General features: G+C 29.3%; 1 protein-coding gene across 1 annotated transcript; it reads left to right on the forward strand.

Annotated features, from left to right (window-relative positions):
• Positions 1–4234: 4234 nt before the first annotated feature.
• upd1 (unpaired 1) lies at positions 4235–25375 on the forward strand. The gene is made up of 4 exons (XM_065509198.1): positions 4235–4624; positions 5373–5522; positions 6127–6640; positions 25188–25375. The coding sequence occupies exons 1-4, from the start codon at positions 4235–4237 to the stop codon at positions 25373–25375; spliced, it is 1242 nt and encodes a 413-aa protein (XP_065365270.1).

The raw sequence follows: 25375 nt of genomic DNA on the forward strand, positions 1-25375 counted from the left end.
TTTCTGTCGTGTTTCTGTATTAGGCCCTTAATCAGGCGCGGATAGAGGACAACAATTTCTGGGGGGAAAATAAATTAAAATTTATTTTAAATTTTTTTTTATTTTTGGAGGGAATTTCCTTTTTTATTCCCTGAATCCGTGCCTGCCCTTAATAGAAATATTTTATTTATTTCGTATCAAAGAATTTAATAAAATTGTATATTTATATAGGTCTAATTGTAAAATTAGGTAAAAATACTAGCGATAATTAAGTATATACTAGCGATTTAGATAATTTTGAAATAAATCTTAAATATCATCAAACACAAAAATTATTCTCTTTATTTTATTCTTTAATATTTTAATGAAAAGATTAATAAGAACAATTTTGAAAATTTTATATGAAAAACAAATATGTATGTATAATAAATATTCTGTCCGTGTTTCCGAATCAGGACCGTAGTTCTTTGAAAACAAAATAATTTAGTTAGAAAATTGATTAAATGAGGTAAATATTTATGTTTGTAATATTAAAAAAATCTCATAGTTTTATGATAATGGAAGAATATTTTTCATTTAAAAATATTTTGAGAAACTATTGCTTTAGTTATAAATTTTTTGTTAAAGCTCTTTCAGCAATAGATATCAACAATTTTGTACTGTGATAATATTTTATGACACACTAATTCAGTATTTTTTCAACTATTAAATTCAAGTCATTTTATTATTTCCTTTCCGTTGCTATTTATTAGTATATAGATTGCTAAATACCGGTACTACCTATCTTTTGGTAGCTTTAACTAACTTTTAGTTGCATTTATCGTTATAAAGAGAAGCGTGAATACGCTATATGGTTTGAATTCTTTATAACATATTTAATTATTAGTTTTCTTTGTTTTTTTAGAATTTTGTGAAATTATGGCCCTTTCATTAAATTATGGCCCTTATGGAAAATATGTTAAAAAGATCACCTATTTCACCAATAATATACTGTATTTAAAAATAATAATAATCGCATTAATAATAAAGTTCGTATAATTTTGATAATTCATAAATATCTGAAAATATGTATTTTCAGATAAATATCTATGGACTTTTGACAAATTTTCATAAATATCTGAAAATATATATTTTCAGATAAATATCTATGGACTTTTGACAAATTTATTTTAAAATTTTTCAGGAGAGCAAAAACTGTTGTATTAATCGGTAAGTATTTTATTATTAGTCCTTGAAGATTGAATAATCCTCAAAGAATTATACAAAACTCTTGATATTCTTTAAGGACAAATAATACAATAATTACACAGAGCAACAAAATCATACAAATTTTAGAGGGTTTTTAAACCACTACACAATTTTGATGTATTGTGATTCCAGTAGTACAAATATGGTCGAAATTTTAAATTCTATGGAGAGGTCTTTTTTAAAAATATTTTTTTCTCTAAAATTGTGAATTTTTTTAGACGTTTCTCCACATAATTTGTGATAACTCAAAAAGAGTTAGTCCGATATTATTAAAGTAAACTTAATTTTGTGAAAATGAGCGAATTCACTTAATTGTGAATAAATTCGAAAAGAATCCATCGATTTTTATGATCGATATCTCATTTTGTTCCTATTACATGTGGCTTTGCGATAGAGTAATAAATCCGAACAATTTCTGTCATTTTCGATTTTTCAAGATTTTTTTTAAACAAAAAAATTTGATATTTTCACATAAAAAAAATATTTTTGCTTCAATTTGTTATTATAACTCCGAAAATACTGAGCCGAATGAAACGCAATATATATGTGAAAATTTATACATAGCATGGGGAAAATGTTTTCAATATTCAATCAATCGAAAGAAGAACATTAACTACTCAACATTATGTATATCATAAGAAAAAGTAAAACTTTGTGAAAATGAGCGAATTCTCTTAATTGTTAATATACTAAAAAAAAAATCAATCGATTTTTATGTTCGATATCTCATTTTGTTTTTATTATATGCGGCTTTGCGATAAAGTAATAAACCTGTACAATTTCTGCTGTTTTAGATTTTTCATGAGTTTTTTAAAATATAAAAATTTTCACGTAAAAAATATATTTTTTGCATCAATTTGTTATTATAATTCCGAAACTACTGAGAAAGGTTATGTAAATCTGTACTTTTCTATGTTTATCTTAATAATATCGGACTAACCCTTTTTGAGTTATCATAAATTATGTATAGAAACGTCTAAAAAAAATTAAAGAAAAATCTATCCATATAATTAAAACATTTTACCATTTTTGTACTTATGCAACCATGATGCATCAAATCTATATTGTGGTTAGTGAAGCCTTTTTTGCTGTTGACATGTGTTATCGATCAATTTAACAGTTTATTTAAAATTACACTTAAGTTGTTTTGTTTTTGAATTTGAATACTATTTGAGAAATAATGTTTAAGGGCAGATCTGATATCCATAACAGTTTTCAAATATGAAAACTAATTATGAGGTATATCAAAAATATTTCTATAAAAAGGTGATGAAATTCATAAAATATTATTAAATTTGATATGCATTTAATGTGTATATTGCGAATCCCAATTTTAACGCTAATAAGGAAATACATTCCTGACAACCTCTACAGCTTCAATAAAACTTTTTGCAATTAATCTTATTTGCAAACTGCTAAACATTAATCCTAGAGATTTAAAATTCGCAACAAAAAATGTGTAGCTGGTCTTTTGCGAAACACTCGCAACTAGCAAAAGCCATCATAAAACACACATGTGACTATAATAAAAAAAATTATTAGCGAAAAAAAGACCGGTGTGTTTTGAAAGTCATAAACACAACACACCTACAATAAAACTTCAAAACGCATACAGGTAAAATTTAAAAAAAAGATGGATCTTTTTTTTCAAAACTCAAAAAGGGTCTTAGCAGGTAAAGAGGGATAATAAAAAAATCTGCATATAAAAACACTAATTAAGAGCTTAAAAATATATTTTTTACAAGCCAGAGAACAAGAACAAAAGAAGGGCATACATATTTAGCATTCATGTGCAAGAGTATGTAGGTTTGTAAGTAAATGACACATAAAAGGGAAAAGTATTTAAATATGAACATAAAAAATGAGTCAAGAGATCCATTTGAGAATCAGGGGAAAATTGAGTAAATTAACAGCTATTGGCCGAGGAGAGAAAGAGAGTGAGCATGAAATTGAATGCGGCTTAAATGCGAGTAAATGGAAATTTGTTTGTAAATGAAGAACAACAAAAACAATTAAGGCAAACTAACTGTGACGTGTTAACAATGACGATTGTATTGCATGTTGTTACTGTTTTCTTCGGGTTTGTTTTGGTGGTTGTTGTATGTTTTTCGTTTTTTGAGTATGGACGATGTACAAGTACTCGTAAGAAAGTATGAATGTTTGTTTGTATATATTGTTCATACGTTCTGGTGTTGTTGATGGCGTTGACCATGCCAAACAACAATAACAATAAAAACGGAAACTATAAGAGTAGTTTTGTTGTTGTTGTTGTTACTGTTGAGTAGGTTATAAATGTTAGTGAGTGTGTGTGTAAATATGTGTTGGCCTGCCTGCCTGCTTGACTGGCTAATGTATGTATGCTTATTGTTGTTGTTATTGTAGTAGTTGTAGAGGTAGCAATAGTGTAAGTGTGTGTAGAGGAGGAGAATTACACACAGGCAGCAAGCAGAAGCAGTCAGATACAGATGGAAAAGAAAAACAACAAAAAAAATTAAAAAGTCTCAACGAAGAAAGGTAAGCAAAATAATAAAACGTACAATTCAGTCTAGTTTTAAACTTTGACGTGCAAACAACATTGTTTTCATATTATTTTAAAATATTTTTTCTGAAAAACATAAAGAAATAAATAAATTTTCTAATTTTTGTTTAAATATAAATGTTTATGATTTAATAATAATGCCAAAAAATAAATAACGGAGTTTGTACACAAACTTAATTAATAAAACAAACAATTAAAGTGGAATTAACAATAATAAATAAAGTGTATAAATTTGTGAATATCAACAACTACAGCAAACATAAACAATTGGATTATTAAGATAGAAAAAAACACAAAAAAGTATTAAATAAATAATAAATTTTATATAAAACAACAACAATTTTAATTAATTAAAAAGCAAAAAATATAATTGTTTAAAACTAACACATGTTGGCTTGACTGAGTGTCAACAGTGTCACGTGTGTGTTGCAAATTAATATGAAACTAAACAAAATCAATAGCCTGAAAATGTATTCGTTAAATTTAATAATCGTTATCATTAAACTGTTAGTGATAATGGATGTAGAGGCGGCTCCCACCTCTTCACTAACTAATAGTGTAATAAATAGTGCTAAAGATATAAATCAACAACTAACTCAACCACAGCAACAACAACCTACCGCCGCTTTATCTGCAATCGCATCATCAGCAACAACTTCGCCAGCCTCAGTATCAGCAACAGCATCGACAAATACTTTACGCTTGCGCAAACGCCATCGTAAACGTCATAGTATTTGGTCTGATTTTTATAATTATAATGAAAACTCCACCATGTTGGAGTGGTCAAATCCTTGTGGCGGCGAATATCATCCAAATGCCAGACAGCTGAAACGACCCAACAGAAAAGAACAGAAGAGGGTAAGTTAAGAATTTTGAAAGAAATTTTTACTTTTATTTATTTATATATGCTAATAAGATACATATTAAAATTGTTTATCAATAACTGGAGCGATTTTAACATTTCGATAAATGAATAATTTTTTTCAATACTTCCTTAAAAACTAATTTTTGAGTTTCAAAATATTCGAGTGTCATATATAATTGAATCATTTAAATAATTCAAAAATGTCTATAAAAACTAATTATTGAGTTTCAAAATAGAATTTTGAAATTTTTGTCAAACAAATTTAAACATTTAACTTTATTAAGAGCCTGATATCGAAAACCATAAAGAAAATTTATTTTAAAAATTTTGAAATTTTTTTCAAATAAATTTAATCATTTAATTTTTTAAGAGCCTGATTCAGAAATCCAAAAATAAAATTTATTTTAAAAATTTTTAATTTTTTTCAAATTAATTTAAACATTTAACTTTATTAAGATTCCGAAAACCATAAAGAAAATTTATTTTAAATATTATTTTTCATAAAATTTTTAAAAAATTTTCCTTTAGTTTTGTTAATTTGAGAGTAAATTAATGATGAAATTTTTTGTATTCAGACATTTTTTAAATGAAGCTCCAAAAAATAATAGAAATTTAACTACAACAATTATAAATTTGAATTGATTGTGTATCTTGTAAGCCAAATCAGATATTTTTTATATTGTTTATTTCATTTAAAAAAATTTGGTTATTAATTTTTCTATTTTCATTCTTTCTTTTTAGATTTACAACAACTTAAGACATACCGCCTTAAATGATTTCAATTATTTAAATGGCAGCCATCAGCAAGATATTGATATAAGCAATATTGAAATTTGGTGGCTACACAATGGAACATATAAATTTTTGCCAAAATTAAAAATTAATTCAAGTGTAAGTATCTTCATTAAAAAGAAACAGTTTCATAAATATATTAAACAAAAAATGAAATTGTGTTTAAAAAAAGTATAAGTTGAAACGGAAATTCCAATGAAGATGTTTTGACATGCAATGAAATAATAGAAATAAAAATTCTCCCACAAGTGGACTTTGTAGCCCTGACAAATAAACAAATAAGTGTTAAGCATGGTTGAATAATGACAATAGTTAATTTTAGTAATACATTCCATTACAATACAAATTTTAGCTAAACAAACGATTAGTCATCAAACATCAAACTCAGCGAGATGATATTTTAAATTGCAAACAAACTGCAAACTTGTAAATAATACAATTTAAAGCTTTAATTGTTTTTTAAATGACCACAAAAATATTCAAAAACAATTTTTTATTTATGTTTTTCTAAAAACACTCACTCAGTGTAAAGAGGGGATGGCTAAATTGAACAAATTTAACATTATCTTATCTTAACTTGTGTATTTCCTGTCGATTACTATACTTTACACTTTAATTTTTTGAGCACAATTATCACTTTAATGAATCATAATGATGAAACCATATTCTAATTTATATTTTTTTCAATTCTTTCTACTTTTAGATTGCTCTTAAACGTTGGTATCGCAACATGCAAACTTATGTGGCCTCTTTTGCCTACTTGTATCGCATACAATTCAAATACGATCGCTCCAAGTCTCAAAGAGAATCCAACACTTCACATGAACTCAAAGAACTGCTAAAGAGTTCTAGAAATATGTTGTGTGAATTGGAGACGGCTGTTAACAAAACCTATCCCGCCAAGACTAAACAAATACCTCAAATTACCCGTTTGGAAATGAATAAACGTTTGAAATTGCGCACCAAACAACGTTTCCGTGACAATGCAAATTTATTGGCCGAAACTGATTCCATTGATTTGAAATTTGTTAAATTTCATTATTTTGAATATTTGAAAAGTATGTGGCAACTTTTAAGAAAATTCAACAAACGCAAGGGACAAGTTGCATTGCCCAGTGGCTCTTCTACTAAAAGACAGCTGAAACAAAAACCCGAAACAAATAATCAACAACAATTTAATGAAGTGGAAAAATCATTAAATAAAAATCAAACAAAACGTAATAGGAAAAGGAAAAACTCCAAAACTAAACATAAGTTAGTCTAATTAATTAGTTATTAATTAAGTTATTTTAATATTTAGCAAGTAACTTAGCAAATTAAGTTATTATTTAGCTCAAATATCCAGCAGATTCCCGCTCTGGCCTACATTCCATGACATTTCAAAAAATCTTACTCTAACTTTATACAAACCATTTTATATAATCTAGTCATTCCATTATTATTTCAAAATTCTTTTACTTCATTTAATTTTAATTATTTTTAAAACCCCTTTAAGCATAATCTCTAACAAAACATTTCTCAAATATGTATTATTCTTTAAACCATTAGTATTAATTTGTATTATTTTATTTTTTTATATTTTATTTTTTTTGTAAAATATTTTTTATTGTATTTATAGCCAGGTTCCTATATTTAGTTGTACGAGCACGTATGTGTCTTCATATATTCATTCATTCCATTTATAAAGACTGTGATATTAGTTTAAAATAATACAAAATATTTTTGTAAGTGTTTTTATAATTAAGCTTGTAGTATTAAATAGCTTTTAAGACAATATTTTGTATTTTATTTGATTTGATTTTTTTTATTAAGATAATGAGATGACATGTAATTTATTATTGTTTAGTTAATAAGATATTTTGTAAGAATTTTGTATTTTAATTATTAAGTGTGACTATATACATTATACATGTATGTACTTATAACTTTTATAAAGAAACAAACAAACAAACCAATAACTAAATTTAAAAAAAAAACAAATATCAAAATTAAATGACATTTATAGAAACTTAATTATAAAATTGTGTTTTTATTTCTATAACGATAATGTAAAGATAATGGGGTAATTTTCTTTATAAGGAAAGCTAATTATAATGTGTTATATTAACACATTTTTATTGATCAGCATACATATATTTCAGAATAAGGATGAGGATTTATAGTGGCGTACTTGATAATATCAGTACCACTAATTTTTTAAATATTACAGCAGTTTTCACAGTATATAATAAAACTATTTTAGACCTGTCAGTTCACAAAATATTGCGACAGACCAGTCGGCATCAGGCGAGGATTTTTCCTGGGACTTCGGTTAGCACTTCTCCTCGCAGTCATATCGCACTTTAAATTCTTCTCCTCACAGTCATACAGCAAACATATATTATGGTTTTATTTGCTTGGTAGATTTAAATAGATTATATTTGATGATTCTTAAAGTATACCGATCGATGTTATGAGTCGAGAACTGGCTGGCTATCCATGTACAATTGTGTATTATTTCGGCCCAAAGACGAAGCCTATTCAAATTAAAACTCAGTCCATTATTTCACCTAGCCCCATACAAATGTCTTCCGGACTAGGACTTTATCTGCCATAAATAATTGATTTATATACCTTAAAATATAAAAAGCCCAGATTTTCGTTTATTTTGATAAATGGTCCGCTTATATATCATATTAGCCAAAAAATCTAGACTTAAAAAAAACACGAGTTAGGGCCTTTCTATATTAAAGTAAGGATATGTAGATATCCGTACATAATTTTTAACTAATAAGTTTTGTATACAAATAAATCTCAACCTAAATATTTTATGCGGATCGATTCATAACTGTCCATAGCTCCTACATAAGGACCACTTTCGAAAATTGTCTTTTAAAAATGCGAGCTTTTTTAAAATTTTCAGCTTTAATTTTGAAATATTTGAACAATAAAAATTTATTCATAGTATTTCCCATTATTAGCTATGACCAGTTCTCATCGTTCTGGCAACATATGGATTCCGCGCCAAAAGATTTGTCATCTTTTGAGGCTAAGAACGAATCAAGGCAATTTCGGATACTCTGTTCTGAAGTGAAGTGTATCCTAGAGAGAACGTTCTGCATTGATCGAAATAAATAGTAGACGGACGGAGCAAGGTTTGGACTATAAAGCGGGTGAGGCAAAGCATCCCAACCACTTTATTCTAAATAGTTTTTAAAATGTATTGCAATATGTGGCCGAGTGTTTTCATGAATCTGCAGTGTTCGGTACAAGTTCCCTGTGATGGTCTGGCCAGATTTCACCAGCTCATAATAGATAGAACCCTTTTGCTCCCACCAAATACAGAGAATTACCTTAGCGCCATGGATATTTGGTTTTGGTGTCAATTCGTCAGGTTCTGCCTCTGATTCGGGTTATCACAAGGAATGATTCGGTATAAACATGACTTTCTTTTATAGCGTTCAAGCATCATTTCGGACATACAAAATGGTCTTTAAAGATCTCTTGGCTACAATTCGTATGATAACCAATTTCCCTGTTTTTGGATGAATCCTGCTACTTGCAAATGTTTGGAATTGCTGCTTGAGTAGCTCCCAATGATTTTGCAAGCTCTTGTTGAGTTTGACAACAATCTTCATGGGAAATGCCTCCAATTCATTGTCTTCAAATTTTTGGGCTGGCCTGGGTGATCTTTGTCTTCCTTGTCAAAATCACCACTTCTGAACCGAACAAACCATCGCTCGCAAGTTGAAACCGATGGAACACATTCACCATAACCTTTGGTGAGCAATCGGTGTGCTTCACCGTCACTTTTTTTCAATTTAAAGAATTAAAGCAAAACTTGCCGCTAACGATAGGTCCATAATTTATCATAGCTCCATACAAGGACAAATTCCAAAAATCACAAAATAAATTATTGAAATTTTAAAGGAAAAATGTTTTTGCTCATTGACCGGTGATACTTTCTTACAAAAAAATGTTTGTTATAAAATTAAAAAAATTTAAAAACAAAAAATTTTTTTGCTTATAAATTTAAAAAAAATATCCAAAAAAATTTTAAATTTTGTTTACCTAAAAATATTCAAAATTTTTATTTTAAAGTATAATTTGGTGAAGGGCTTATATATTCGGCACCGCTGAATATTGCTCTGTTACTTGTTTTTCCTTATATTAAATGGCGTTTAATATGGATTTGAATATCTGGTTAAAATTTTCGCTCTTTCCATTAACTAGTCATGTAGCTAGTTATGTAACTAGTTGACACCCTAAATGATAGGTAAAAATCCCTTGTTCAGGACTGTCTCCTAGACCTGCGAACGAATGCACTTATATGAAATTGCAGTGAAAACAAATAAGAATGTTTTCGATACATTTGATGAATTTTTGATACTACTCTACATATTTTTGAAGCAAAATGTTTTGAAATGATAATTTTCAATTGCTTATAGAGAAATGAGGAAGACTTAATGCCAGTTTCTCGATGTCGAAAGAATTTAGTCGATAATATTTAAAGCTACTTCTATAACAAATTCGACAAAAAACTGTTTGTCCAGACAATATTAAAAACTTGGATAATATGCATATATACATATATGAATTTTTAACTATAACAAAATAAGCAAAAATATGCCCTAACAAATTAATGCCATTTACATTGTATTTGGATATCTATTTGCATATAAATCCATCCCCTATAAATGACCTAAAGGACAGCAAGTAAAAAATTAATCATTTCTTTTCAAAATTCTCAAATTTATGTTACATATTTTACAGTGGAAGATAGTAAATATATGCATCTATTGCGAAATGCGGTCAAATTTGGGCAGAAGTTATTACTGCTATTGCGAAAGCCTCTAATAACAGGTTAAAAGTTCAATATTTATTACGATATAATTAGCTATAGTTAATAATCTAAAGCAAAAAACAAAACAAGTAAGAGTGCTATATTTGGCTGTGCCGAATCTTTTTTTTTTTAATTTAAAATTTTTTTTTTAAATTTTAAAATTTTTTTTTGTTTTTTTAATTTTTTTTTTGTAAAACTTACTATGGTCTTATATACGTCGTTGCAAATGTCTTTGAAATATCTATTATTAGATATCCATATTGTCTATATTAATGTCTTAGTAATCCAGATATAGGTAAAAAAATAGGTAAAAAATCGAGGTTGTCTTGGTTTTTTCCTCATATCTCAGCCATTTGTGGACCGATTTTGCTGATTTTAAATAGCAAAATTCTCGAAAGCATGTCTGACAGAATTATTGAAGATTTGGATCCCGACTCCGCTATCTATAAGCATCCAGAATATATATACTTTATAGGGTCGGAAATGAAAAATGTAGAAATTACAAACGGAATGACAAACTTATATATACCCTTCTTACGAAGGTGAAGGGTATAAAAATACAACAATTTCCAATAATAAATTTTAATATAATAAATCGTTGTAAACACGAAAATGGTTAAGTTTACATTTGGGCAATTTTGTAACGAAGCAAATATCTAAAAATATAGCTTTTTAGCTGCCATTGATAAATAAATGAATGAATGAATTGGAATAAACACATGTATGTATGTACTAAATACAAGCATTTCAAAATATAAATTCTCTTATTTAGTAATGTTTTATTTTTTTAAGATTTTTAAAAACAATTAACCGGTTTAATAATTAAAAAAATTATATAATTTTTGATTACTTGACACCCATGTTGTTCTTTTTTATTAAATTATTTTATTATTTTTTTCAGAAGTTTTTTTTGTGAATGGTTAGGTTCCCATAGTCGCTTGTACAAACAAGTAGAGTGAGTATCGCATATAAAAGTGTCGTTGAACTACTGTTAACTTACTTATACTAACTATATAGTTAGTATTAACTTAATTTTTATTATCATACATACATAGACAATTGTTTTTTGAATATAAGTAAGTGTGTTTTTCTTTATTCATAATTTACCGGCAAATTTTTTAATGTTTTTCAGTCTTTTTTTATTTTTTTCAGTTTTTTTGGATGATTCCTTTAAGTTTGACCAACCATCTAAATATTCTGTAATTAAAACTGGTTTTAGCGTAGTTTTTTTTTTAATTACTCACAATGAACTTGAGATTTGTTCATAATTTTGTTTTTGGGCTTAACTATGGCTTTGTGTAATAAGTAAATAGTTTTATATTTTTTGTTCTTTATCTAACATTTTTTTTATTTATAATAAAAATTGTAAAAAGTGTCATAAAAATAAAAATAATACTAGAGATAACTACGTTAGTTGCTGAGTTTAAGTACGATTTAAAGTTTAATGTGTAGATATGTACGAGTCCACTTGTAGGTAACTAAGAACGTCTCAATTCTATTCTAAAGATTATATGAACATGATTAAAGAATTTATTTCAATTATATTGTGTATAAAACAAAGCCAAAACAATCTTAAAGTCTTTTGTATTGTGACATTAGGCAAAGGTTGATGTTATTTGGTTTTTTTTTATAAGCCACATTATTATTAGATTATTTTTGTATTATAATACTAATGCTATATTTAGAATATAATTCTAGGTATTTTTTTTCTGTGAGATGAAGAGATTTGAAACATAAAAATGCATTTATCTTTGTAGTGAATGAAGTTCCCTAGGGAAAGTTAAACATTTTATTTTGATTATAATTTCTGTTGCGGTTATTTATATTAAATGTGAAGTAAAGAGAAATGTCATTTTAATAACGGTATTATTAAATGAAGGAATATAGTCAATTATATTTAAATAGTATATATAAACAAGAAAGAGTGTTATATTCCAAACACACCACCAATATGTGACAATAAAATATTTTTCTGATATAGGGGTTATATGGGGGGAAGGTCCATTAATGGACCGATCCTCTCAAAAGGTGGTAGAAAGATTTATGTTGATATAAAACTTATTTGTGTCCAATTTCATCACGATATTAATTACTATAAGACAATTATGAATGTTTAAGTCATTTTCTGAGGGGGACCTTCGTGGGTGCTTAACTATCATATTTTCAACAGATACACAAACACCCAGAATATATGGATCTGCGACGAATATTTCGATATGTTACAATCGGAATGACAAAATCAATATACCACCCATATTTTTTGATGGTGGGTATATAAATATTGCTTAGAATGTACATGTAAATGTGCTAGTGTTGAAAGTTTACTTTGAAAATAATATACCAGAGCATTGAATTAATTAATTCAATTTGAAAACATATCAGCCATTCATTCCAAAAATCCATGGCCAACATCTAATGCTTTGGCTTCATTTAAAGGATTTTATTTAAATATAATTCATTCATCATTGAATTATTGGGTGTATGTCATAAAAATTATGGATTTACAATAGATGTCGTATCTTTTGAGCGCGGTTTTTGATATATAATAACTATGTCATCTTGAAGGGTACATACATATCTGACATTTATTCTCACGTAGTTATTAAACATTATAGTGTAAACAACAAAGTGTACGTATCATAACATGTGAGAATTTTTCCTTTACTTCTTTAATTAAAAAAAGTGACGCTGAAGCACACCGATTGGTCACCAAAGCTTATGGTGAATGTGTTCCATCCGTTTTGTCTTCGACACGGAAGACAAAGATCGCCCAGGCCAATCAAAAATGTTTTACGACCAAGAATTGCGGGCATTACTCCATGAATATTGTTGTAAAACTCAACAAAATAATCGGGAGCTTCTCAAGCTGGAATTTTAAAACGTTTGCGAGCAAAAAGATTCATCCAAAAGCAGGGAAATTGGATACCATACGAATTGAAGCCGAGAGACCTTGAAATACGATTTTTTATGCCCGAAATGATGCTTGAAGCTTTTTGCACTGAATCATTACTTGCGATTAAAAATAGTTAGATTTATTATGATAACCCGAAGCGTAAGAGATCGTATGTGAAGCCCGTTCAGCCAGCCAAATCGACACCAAAACCAAATATCCATGGCGATAAGGTAATTCTCTGTATTTGGTGGCAGCGGGTACCGAATGCAACTGATTCATTTGAAGCGAACAAAAAAGAATATGCGGCCAAACATAAAACTGTAATATTCCATCATGAAATTGCTCGGCCACATGTTGCAATACCTGTTAAAAAGTATTTAGAATGGTGGTTCGGAAGTTTTGCTTAATCCGCTTTATCGTCCAGACCGAGCCTGGCCGTGTTCTATTTGTTTCGATCGATGCAAAACGCTCTCTTTGGGATACTATTTACTTTGGAACAGAGTATCCGATATTTGCTTGATTCGTTCTTGGCCTCAAAAGATGAGCAGTTCTTTTGGCTCGGAACCCATATGTTGCCAGAAAGATGGGAAAATAGCATAGCTAACAATGGCAAATACTTTGAATAAATTTATATTGTACAAATGTTTTAAAATAAAAGCTAAACATTTGAAAGACTCCCGCATTTTTAAGTCATATACACAATAATTCATAATGGAATTAACATAACATAATTCATTCTGCCATTTTTAGTTTTGTGTTTAGTCATATGTATATAAAATTAATTGAAAACAATTGACTTAAGCCTTTTTCTTATTGTTTTATTTATTGTTTTAAATGTAAATCATTAAATCTATTTTGTTAAAGATTTGATTTACTGAAAACTTGAGTTATTCATAAAAGAATTATTTCTGTAAACAATGAATTCTGAAAGGAATGAATTCAATACGTTTGAAGTATTAAGGAATTTAGGCTATGAATCAATTCCTGGTGACTATTTTAATGGAATGGTTAAGAGAATATATTTAATTTGATTTTGTAAATTGAATTAAGAATAGATTTTTCGAAGTTTTGCTAAAAAAAATTTGTAACATGATTTGAATTTGTCAATATCTTAAAATGGAGCATTACAAGAAAGAACAATGTTTTTATTGCTTAACAATATTCCAAAAATAATGAAAGATTAGTTTCCAGTTCGAGCAAAATCATCCTATGTGATGAATCACATATTCAATTGCGGTAATTATTGAAAAATAAATGTATTCACAACATGTCACTGTTTGTGCAGATTTTAGACTGGAACCATCGTTGAAGCTGTCACTGTTATTGTCGCTGTAATTAATTATATGATTGTGGTCATATCATATATATGGTAGTTGTAAATAATTATATGTTTATGGCAATCATGTTCATGATGAACCATTTTATCATAATATGGCGCTGTCAGATAATGATAACCATAAGCCGAGAACAACATGTGGTAAATTCTTCATTATATAAATGGTAACAAACATATACTTATTTAGTACAATCATACATATGATTGCTACAATCATTGAATCGTAACTTTCACATATTATGGTTGCCGAAATCATATACATAATTGCAGTGCCCAGTGCAGTGTTTAGATGATTCAGAACAAATATGGATACTATCAAAATGAATCAAAAATTGGGGTTAAAAATATTTTTTCCAAATTACCCCATTGTGGATCTGAATTGCTAGATCATTATATATAGAAATATCTTTGAGATGCCTTCTATTTGATATCCATATTGCCTATGTACATGGCTTATTAGTAGATATATAGGCAAATGTCACAAAATCAAAGTAGAGTTTTTACTTATATCTTGGTCATATGTGTGCCGATTTTAAATAGTAGACGAAACAGGACCATGTATGATATATTGCTGTAGAAATCATGTTTGTAGGTTATTTCTGCACGGATGAGAGAGAGTAACTTTTTTATAATCATGCACTGCAACAAGGCAAATTTGTTGGTGCAGCGGTTATTGATTTTTTCACCTTAGAATATAACATTATTCAGGGATAGAAAATCAATTTACTATATGGACTGTATAATGAATAATGAATTTTACTTTCAAAACTAAACCCCAATAGCAGTTTGGATGCCTAGAAGTATGAAATAATCAATACTACGTGAGTTACATTCCGATTTATAACTAATATGGAGACTAATTTACCCATAATTAATAGAAACACGGGGCTTGATGAATCATATTTTGAAATATGAGTTTAAAGTAGGTTTTGCTAAGAATTATATAAATATTTATTCCAGTACAGTTAGATGCATCACATTTCAAATATATAACTGCAAACCATCCACATACATGCAATTTTGTATTACACAAAACACATTTCTATTTATTATAATCACTTTGCCACAAATCACAGTGATTATTTATTTGGGATGGATTTGACATCATCGATATTTAAATCCTAACATGATTTAAAACAGTTGTCAAAACATTTACTTATGACACTATTTAATCAGCAACTTGTTGCACACACAAAAGCGTCAAGTGTACAACAAAAGCAAACATTTCGTGCAAGCATTCATGCAACAGCCAAACAAAAACAACCAACCTAACAACAATGAAGCATGTCTAGAGTCTAGACTAAAAACGAAACGAATTTTTTGGCCAATGTAGCAATGAAATGAAAACTGATTGATGATAAATCTTTTTGCTAATTGTATGATTAAAGCCAGTTTAGAGAGCTCAAACAGACAACAGCCACCGACTAAAATAATAAAAACAGACGGATTGTGTAAGTCCATAAGTTACTGATGTTTTGTATACAACGGCTGAAGCGTTAGCGTTAGCTACATGTACAAAGAGATTTATGTAAATTTACATTTTACTTAACAAAACGACCCAAACGACTACGAAAACAATTAGATGAAATAGAGAAAAGCTGTGATAATACTTCAAAAATCATATACACATACATATTGTGTGCTGTCATTAATAATAGAAAATAATACAAAGATTAGCAAACATGTATGTAGATATTTTCAGATGTAGAGAAAAGAGCTATAGGTAGCTAATGGTTAGAGGGTGACGAAAGAGTAAAAGAGATAGTTAATGAAGAGTTAAACCTTAGTTTAACAAGTGATAAGTTGCCATAATAAGAGTTTAAGTTTTCAATGTACGTGCTACTACAGTACGAGGGATTTATGGTTATGTGCAGATTATCCTCGGTTAATGTGGAGATAAGACATTGAGAAAGACATAGAAAGGAAAAAACTGTTTTTGCAATAGTGAAACTACGCAATATTCAACGCTAAAAAGGATGACAAAAGGATTAAATAAATATTCAAATCCAAACAATGTCGTCTTGTTTCGAATTTTCTAGGTGTAGACCCACAGTTATGGAAGACATGCATACTTTGGTTGGACAGTTAAGCCCTTTATTGATTACAATAGATTAGTATCTTTTGGAATGCCACAAACCTTTTTTGCTACTCTTTACATCTAAACAAGCTACAGCCATCATTACTCACTTTAAGATTTGGTTAATTTTTCAAAATTGTTTATTTTTTTTTAATATTTTACTCATCCATTTGTATTTATTTACCTGTTTTTATTTTATCAACTAGTAGTACTGGTACTACAAGTGTCAAGTGTCACTCAAATCATTTTTGTTTTTCAAATACAAAATACAACTTCTTCAATAACATTTTCAAATATTTGCATGTGTCTATGTATTTAATGTCTTAATCTTAAACAATTTGAATTGTATTGTCCATTGACTACATCGGCTTCAATTGTTTGAAATTTGAATATTGTCGTTGAGTATATACACAAACATATTTTTAAAAGATTAGCAATATTTTTTAATAACTCATAATCTTTATTTTTATCATCATTATCATTTTACATGTCTACTTGAGGTGTCTTTATTTTCAATATTTATTTATTTTTTTTTAGATTTTGTTTGGGTATTTGTTTTTTTAAAGGTTTACAATCATACATAACTGTTAAGTCTTTTCAGGCGAAATATGACTTGTGGAAATTTTGATTTTGGTTAAAAAGGATATACATAACTGTAGAGAGCGAGTAAAAAAGGATATGTAGGCTTTGTTAAAGGTAGTAAAATAAGTAAATGGAATGCTTTCAGTAAGATCAAGTAAATCGTAAAATCATATAAATCTTAAGGTATTTGTCACAATGTAGACATACTTATTTGATGAAATAGACGTGAACACTTGTAAATTGATATTTCACTTTTATCTTAACATATGCATATGTATGTAATCCTTTGATTCGTAAAAGAAATATAGAGCCGCAACAAAGGAATTCTGTCTAACTCTGTACACGAGCGGTAGCTTTCATTTGTTTCCAAGTGATATTTTCGGCACGTACGTAGTTCGTTTTTGACATAACACTTCCAAATGTTGTTAGGGCGACCTGTTCCTATGCTACCATGTGCGTTAAAGTGTAGAACTATCCTTGACAGATCAGTTGTCGGTTTTATTAGTGTATGAAAAATTCAGCCATATTTACATAATTCAATTACCATTGTGTTCTGATTCATTCATTACTGATGAAATGATAACTGTCAGAATGCGTCGTAGACATCTGTTTAAAATGAATGAATGGTTTGAGTATCCCGGTTGTCGAGGATTCAGGTCTCCTACTCGTATAAGAGGATTGATTTGACGTTTGAGTTTTATTTTTGTGCGACAGCGACACATATCGGTAGACCATACAAACACAGCTCGGTCAAGCCCAACCCTATAATACCCTACATTAAGTAAATGGGCAAAAAACTTTTTATTTTTAGATTTGAATAATTTATTTTCGTGGATGATTTACGGAAATTGGCCTTATATGAGAGCTATGACTAATTATGGACCGATCGCCATGAAATTAGGTCCAGTAATTTATATCTACATGAAGCTTATTTCTGTTGAATTTTATGTGGACCAATTTCAGCCAGTTTCAATAGGCTTTAATTGGGACGAAAAAAATGTACATATGTACCAAATTTGATTGAAATATCTTCAAAATTGCCACCTGTACTTTGCGCACAAAGTTTACATGGAATGCCAGCCAGACGGATTAATATTTTTGGGCGTTACAAACATCTGGATAAACGCATTATACCCTCCTCATTATGGTGGTGTAGGGAATAATGGATCTAAATGGCTGACCCTGACCATTTTTACAATATGTTCATTAGGGTGGGCCGATTTGTATGGCCAAACATTTGTCGCTATTGTTCCATCGATTTTTTGATATCTATTGGCATGAAGAAAAAAATGTTCCACTACGACATATCAAAAAAATCATTTTGAAGAGCCCAAATTTCAGAAAAAGTAAAAACAAGTAAGAGAGCTATATTCGGCTGGGCCGAATCTTATATACCCTTCACCAAATTATACTTTAAAATAAATTTTTTTAAATATTTTTTTGTTTTTCAAAATTGTTTTTTCATTTTTTTTAAAAAAAAGTTTTTTCCAAATTTTTTAAAAAAGTTTTTTCCAAATTTTTTTAAAATTTTTTTTAAATTTTTTTTTTTGGAAAAAAATTCGGGTCAAAAAATATTTTTCCCTATTTTGACCTTATATACATCGTTGCAATGGACTTTGAAATATCTATCATTAGATATCCATATTGTCTATATTAATGACTTAGTAATCCATATACAGTGGTGGCCATAAATTTAAGACAAAAATTGTTTACTAAATTCCATGTAATTGTCAATTATTTTTTCAAATATTTCCACAAATATGTATGCATGAGGACTGTTTTAACACACAAGTGTGTTTTATTCGACTGTGTCAATTCATACATATTCACCACGAACACATCAAATTTTTCTACAACTTGACCAAAAAATTTTTTTTTTAAATAAACATATTTTCTCACATTTATATCATTTTATTTTTATTATTATAAAATATGCGGACCAAATTTCGTATTTTTAGTTCCATTAGTTTCGGTCATATCATGTTATTAACAGCGGATGTTCGCTGAGATGGGTCAACGTATTTCCACATATCTTTGTCCATATATGTTTTACCGATTTTTCTAAACATTTTTCAGAAACTAGAAACATTAATAATAAATTTCATACCCTTAGAGGTCCGTTTATTTTGGCTCTATCGCACTTAAAATTCAGTTGATGAAAAAAATTCAAGTATTTGTCTTAAATTTGTGGCCACCACTGTATATATCAAAAATAGGTAAAAAAATCGAGGTTGTCCCGGTTTTTTGCTCATATCTCTGTTATTTATGGACGGATTTTGCTGATTTTAAATAAACTTTAAACTTTTCGAAAGCATGTCTGACAGAATTATTGAAGATTTGGATCCCGAAGATATCTGGGGTCTTCAGAAAATTGATTTCAACTAACAGACGGATAGACAGACGGACATGGATTAATCGACTCCGCTATCTATAAGGATCCAGAATATATATACTTTATAGGATCGGAAATGAAAAATGTAGAAATTACAAACGGAATGACAAACTTATATATACCCTTCTCACGAAGGTGAAGGGTATAAAAATACTTTTACTTTAAAGGTTTTTTTATTACCAACTAAAAAAACCTTAAAAATAATAGTTGAGAAAAAGTAAATTTTTTGATCAGCCGATTTTATTTATCACCTTCTAAAAATATGTAAAATTGTATATAGGTTCCGTAAAGAGTATCCAAAACCGAAACATGGTTTCAGTTTTTTTAACTTTCCGGATTTTTGTAAAATATATAAAATAATTGCATAAAGAAAGAGCTTTAAAAATACGAAAATTCTAAATTTCCGTTGATTTAGTATACAATTCGTAATACATATTTTATTAGCGTCCACAAATAAAAATATATTTAAGACCTTTTTTATATTAAATAAAAATTTAATACAAACTGGTTAACCTGTTTTTTTTTTAAAGACAAAAACTGAAACCGTTTAACCGGTTTTTTAAAAGAAAATAATCAAAACCGGTTTTTTTCAAAAACACACTTTTTCTGTTAACCTTCGCTTTACCAATACCCACCCGGGTGACCACGTCGTTCTTATTGGATTAATATTTTTTTTTAATTTTGTTTCGATTTAAATGAAATTTGTACTCACTGAACAAATTTTAGAGTTCTATAGAATTTAATAGAAACATTTTAAACTTTTTATAAGGTTTTTTAATTTTTTTTTAAATTTCGTTCGTCGCATATATTTATAGAAGAGTAGTGTCACCCGGGTGGGTATTGGTAAACCATGAACATAAAAAACCTTTGGTAAAGCGAAGGTTAAACCGGAAACCGGTTTTACAAATTTGCCTGTTTTTTGGACACTCTAGTTCCGCATCATCTCTTTGGTTCAAAAAATCGTACTTAAATATGTTGGGCGTAAAACCGCTTTTGCTTTTACAAAGAGTTTTGCGGCAAAGAATCTTGTTTTATGCTGTATAGGGAAAATCTCTACATGTAGGTTTTTTCCTAACTAATATCACGTGATGGTTATCGTCATACAATATCACCTCATATTGGGTGGTGCCACTAAAACAGCAGATTTCTTAATATATCCAGAATAACAGGCAGAGACATCACTTTACAAAACAAAATATTTGTTTCATTGCAAGCAACACAGAAATCTTGACACGTTATCAGTCATACGTGCCTTTTTTGTATCTATCTATATGTACAACAAGTAAGAAAGTATGGTCGGTCAAGCCCGTCCATATAATACCCTACGCTAAGTAATAGTGTAACAAACATTTTTCTTTTAAAATTTCAATAATTTATATTTTTAAGTGATTTTCGGAAGTGGGCTTTATATGGGGGCTATGACCAATTATGGACCGATCACCATGAAACTAGGTCGTGTGATTTATGTCTATATTAAAGTTAACTATGTTGAATTTTGTGAGTATACCAAAATTTGTAAGCGATTTATGCACGTTAAAGTGATTTTCGGAGCTATGACTAATTATGGACGGATCGTAACAAAATTTGGTGACATGAATTTTGTGTATATAAAACTTATTTGGAGCGGAATTTGTGGAGATACATATATAAATTAAACATTTATGACTGATAAAGTCCAATTTCGGGAGGACATTTGTATGGGGGCTATGTGAAATAATGGACCGATTTCAGCCCATTTAAATAGGATTGGTCCTTGAGCCGAAAAATTAATATGTACCAAATTTTATCGAAATATCTTCAAAATTGCGACCTGTACTCTGCGCAAAAAGTTTACATGGACAGCCAGCCAGCCGACAAGACGGACGGACGGACATCGTTTAATCGACTCAGAAAGTGATTCTAAGTCGATCAGTATACTTTAAGGTGGGTGTTAGACTAATATTTTTGGGCGTTACAAACATCTGCACAAACGCATCATACCCTCCCCACTATGGTGGTGTAGGGTATACAAATTAATGTGTGTTTGCATGTTTATTTGTTTGACAGCTAACCCGATTTCCAAAACTACGTTTGGAAATTTTAAGTGGGCGTGGTGGCCACACAAATATATTTTTTTAACTCAAATATCTAGGAAACTCTAATAGGTCGAGTCCTCAAATTTTACATGAGCAATTCCATCATTTGTATAAATATTTGAGGCAACAATGGGAAAATTAGTAATAGTGGGAAACTGTAACAGCTATCAATATGAATATAAAGGGATAGATGTATTACGTATTCCGATGATAGCTTTGGAAATGCCATTTGATTTTAAGCGATTCCTATTCGTCTAGCATATTCAATGATACAAAAACGGCACGTAAGACTGATAACGTCTTAAGATTTCTGTGTTACATGCAATGAAACAGAGATTTTGTTATGTAAAGTGATGTCTCTGCCTGTTATTTTCGATATATAAAAAAATCAGATGTTTTAGTGGCACCACCCAGTATGAGGTGATATTGTATGACGATAACCATCACGTGATATTAGTAAGGAAAAAAAACCTACATTGAGCTATATTCGGCTGTGCCGAATCATACATAACCTTCATCACTTTATGTGATATATTAAAAACAATTATTGGTGAAAAAAATGTTTTGGGTTATAAAATTAAGAAAAAAAATTTAAAAAAATAGAATTTTTTTTGAAAAATAGGTAAAAAAATGTAGTTCATTTGTGGACGGAAATGGCTATATCGAACCTGTTATCTAAAACGATCCAGAATACAGAAATATACTGTAAAAATATCAAAATCAGGTCAGCCGTTTAGCGAGCAATAGCCTTCAAACAAAGAAACATACAAACACACATTAATGTGTATATATATAGATAGATGATGCAAAAAAGGCACGTATGTCTGATAACGTGTTAAACACGTTATTTTCAATATATAAAAAAATCTGCTGTTTTAGTGACACCACCCACTATGAGGTGATATTGTATGATGAACACCATCACGTGATATTATTCAGGAAAAACTTAGATGTAGAGATTTTTCCTTTACAGCTCCAAACTAGTTTCTTGTCGCAAATGTAAAGCAAAAGCAGTTTTACGCCCAACATAATGTAGATTAAAAATGGTCTGGTACCAACAAAAGATGATCGCCTTAGGCGCTTTTGTGCTATATTCGGCTGTGCCGAATCTTAGCACACCAATCAATACTTTAAGAAGAATATTAGAACGAAAGGATAACAATAAAAAATATAAAGATTCCACAAGTTTAAAAAATTCATTAATGAAATTTCTATCGAAAATTAAATTTGGTCTGTATTGTGTCCATAAAAAGATCCATTGGTTTTTATTAGTTAGATTTACATTTTATTGTTTCAACATCTCACAAACTTTAGTAAGCTCTTCAATTAAAAATGATTACCGCGAACAGTATTAGAATGCTTAACTCTTTGCGTTTGGGTGGTTACTTTAATAACAACATTTTCTATAGGTTTTAAAACATAGTTTATTGGCATCTATTGCCATTTTGCTAAACAATTATTTTTGAAGTCATCGTTTATGATATTTTGAAAACTTTTATTAGATTAGATAAATATGTATGTATATTAATCTGAAAATATTGTAAAAATTAGTTTTTTTAAAAGACTTTTACGCATTCAATAAAAAAAAGAACAGAGTGTTTATTGTTCATCGAATTCAGTGTTACTTTGATATTTCGGTTGTTTGGTCGGAAAATTTAGTCAAAAATATTCGTTTTCAAAAAAAATTATACGAAACAAAAATTTGTATCACAGTTATTTTTAATGCCGCTGCCACGGTGGTTAGTAAACTAACCACTTCACTCCACAAAAAACCTTGGAATAGGGTTGTTTTTTCGTGTTTTGATTTATTTTTTCTTACTTTTTATAATAAACTAACCTTGATTAAAGTAAAAATGCAATTGTTTTGATTTTAAACTTATACAAGTTAAGTATCGGAGTAGACAATTTCAAAATGGCGTTCGTGTCAAAAGAAAAAATTTGGAAAAAATATTCTAAAAATTTGTTAACTTTGTTCATATCTGTTAAGCTATTTTCGAGTTCCTTAAGCTTTGTTAAACCATATGAAGGGGGAAGTTATATGCTTCAAATTGTGTCCCTTTGATCTGAAATCTGTCAACGCTTTCATCTGACCAAAGTTGAGCTGTAACCTATCATATACCAAATGGAATTATGTCAATTCCAACATACATATTATACTCTAGTCACAGATAAGTGCTAACAGAAAAAGTTCCTATTAGATACAAATTAAGCTATACACACATAAATACTTACAATATATAACACATTAGTTTTGTCAAGTCTTTACTTCATACAACAAATCGATAAATTGTTTTATTTTTACAATAATTTTATTTAAAAATACCACACAACAAGAATAACTTATGGACGTATGCGATCTGTCATATCTTTGAAGAAAAATCAGAAGTTTAAAGGATTTCCGCTTTTTTTTTTTGTCTTATTTCATTATGTTGCAAATGTTTCATCCAATTCTACCTTTATAGCATAATGATCAGTAATGTTGGTCACATATTAAATAATACTTGGTCGTACATCGTCATGATCGTTATGATCACCATCGTAAGTAAGTAAGCGTAGTCGTATAATGTCCAAGTATTTGTAAGATTAATTTACTACTACAATTTTTGCGCTCAATTAAAGTATCGATATCATTCATTGCGTGTAATTAGTACGTAAATATTAACATTGTCGGGACTCATTAGCTGACAAGGAATAACTGCACGCACTTTGTCATACATTTTAATTTTTTCTTACTTTCCGTACAAATGAAAACAATCGAAAGCAAAAAAATTAAATAAAAGTTAAATACACACAGATGTAGTTTTGTGAGCAACAGTATGTACTCGTATCTTATGATAAAAACGTATTGTATATGAACGAGTGCATTAGCAATTATGCTCATTATACTTAATTATAGTTAGTAGTAGCTGTAGTAGTAGAAAGAAAACTTGACTTAACTAAAGTTAGTAGCCACAAACTAGGATCTTGCAAGGAAAAAAATGCAAAAAACAAAAAGATTTCCTCAAGTACTTATGTGTGGTTGAGAGTTGGGGCATTGATGCATGTATCAACATTTTAAGATAGCTAGATAAATGGATGGATGGATGGCTGGTTGTTAGGCTGGGTTGGCTTGGAAAAATCGAGACTACTTTATAAAGTTGCATGGTAATATTTATATGATTGTAGTCGTATAGACATTTTGCACTTAAATTTCCACAAGTAACTTGGCCAAGCAATGATGAATTACAAGTAGTAGTTTTAGCCTGACCGAGGATTTTACAGTCATACAATGAATTATTACAGTCTCATTATGTGCGATGAGTTATGTGCGGAGCATTACTTTTCGTCATAGAGCGTGTGCTCTTCCCCAATACGAGGAGTAGTATGTTGCCTGTATGCCAGCAAAACATTTGCACTTGCACACTTGCTACTTGCTTATATGTATGTATAAACATATGTACACTTGCACACTGCAACTGCCAATTGTCGTATATGTACGCATGCGCGCACGTACTGCACTCTATTGCCTTCGTTGCGTTGCACTGCTACGTAAACGTAAATACGGTCACCTAAATCGAGCACTTAACGAATGATTTACATTCCGAAAGACAGCAAATACACCGCTTTACTGGATGTGATGTTATGCTTTGCTATGCGCGAAAACCATCAGCATCGTTGTCGTCGTCGTAGTCGTCATCGTCATCATGGAGCAACATCAACCTCTCACAACGACAACAATGAAAAGCATCACATCATTCAACCATGTAACAAATCAACTCAGCCATTCAGCCTGTGA

The sequence above is a fragment of the Calliphora vicina genome, chromosome 4 (genome assembly GCF_958450345.1).
Source record: "Calliphora vicina chromosome 4, idCalVici1.1, whole genome shotgun sequence".
Taxonomy (NCBI): domain Eukaryota; kingdom Metazoa; phylum Arthropoda; class Insecta; order Diptera; family Calliphoridae; genus Calliphora; species Calliphora vicina.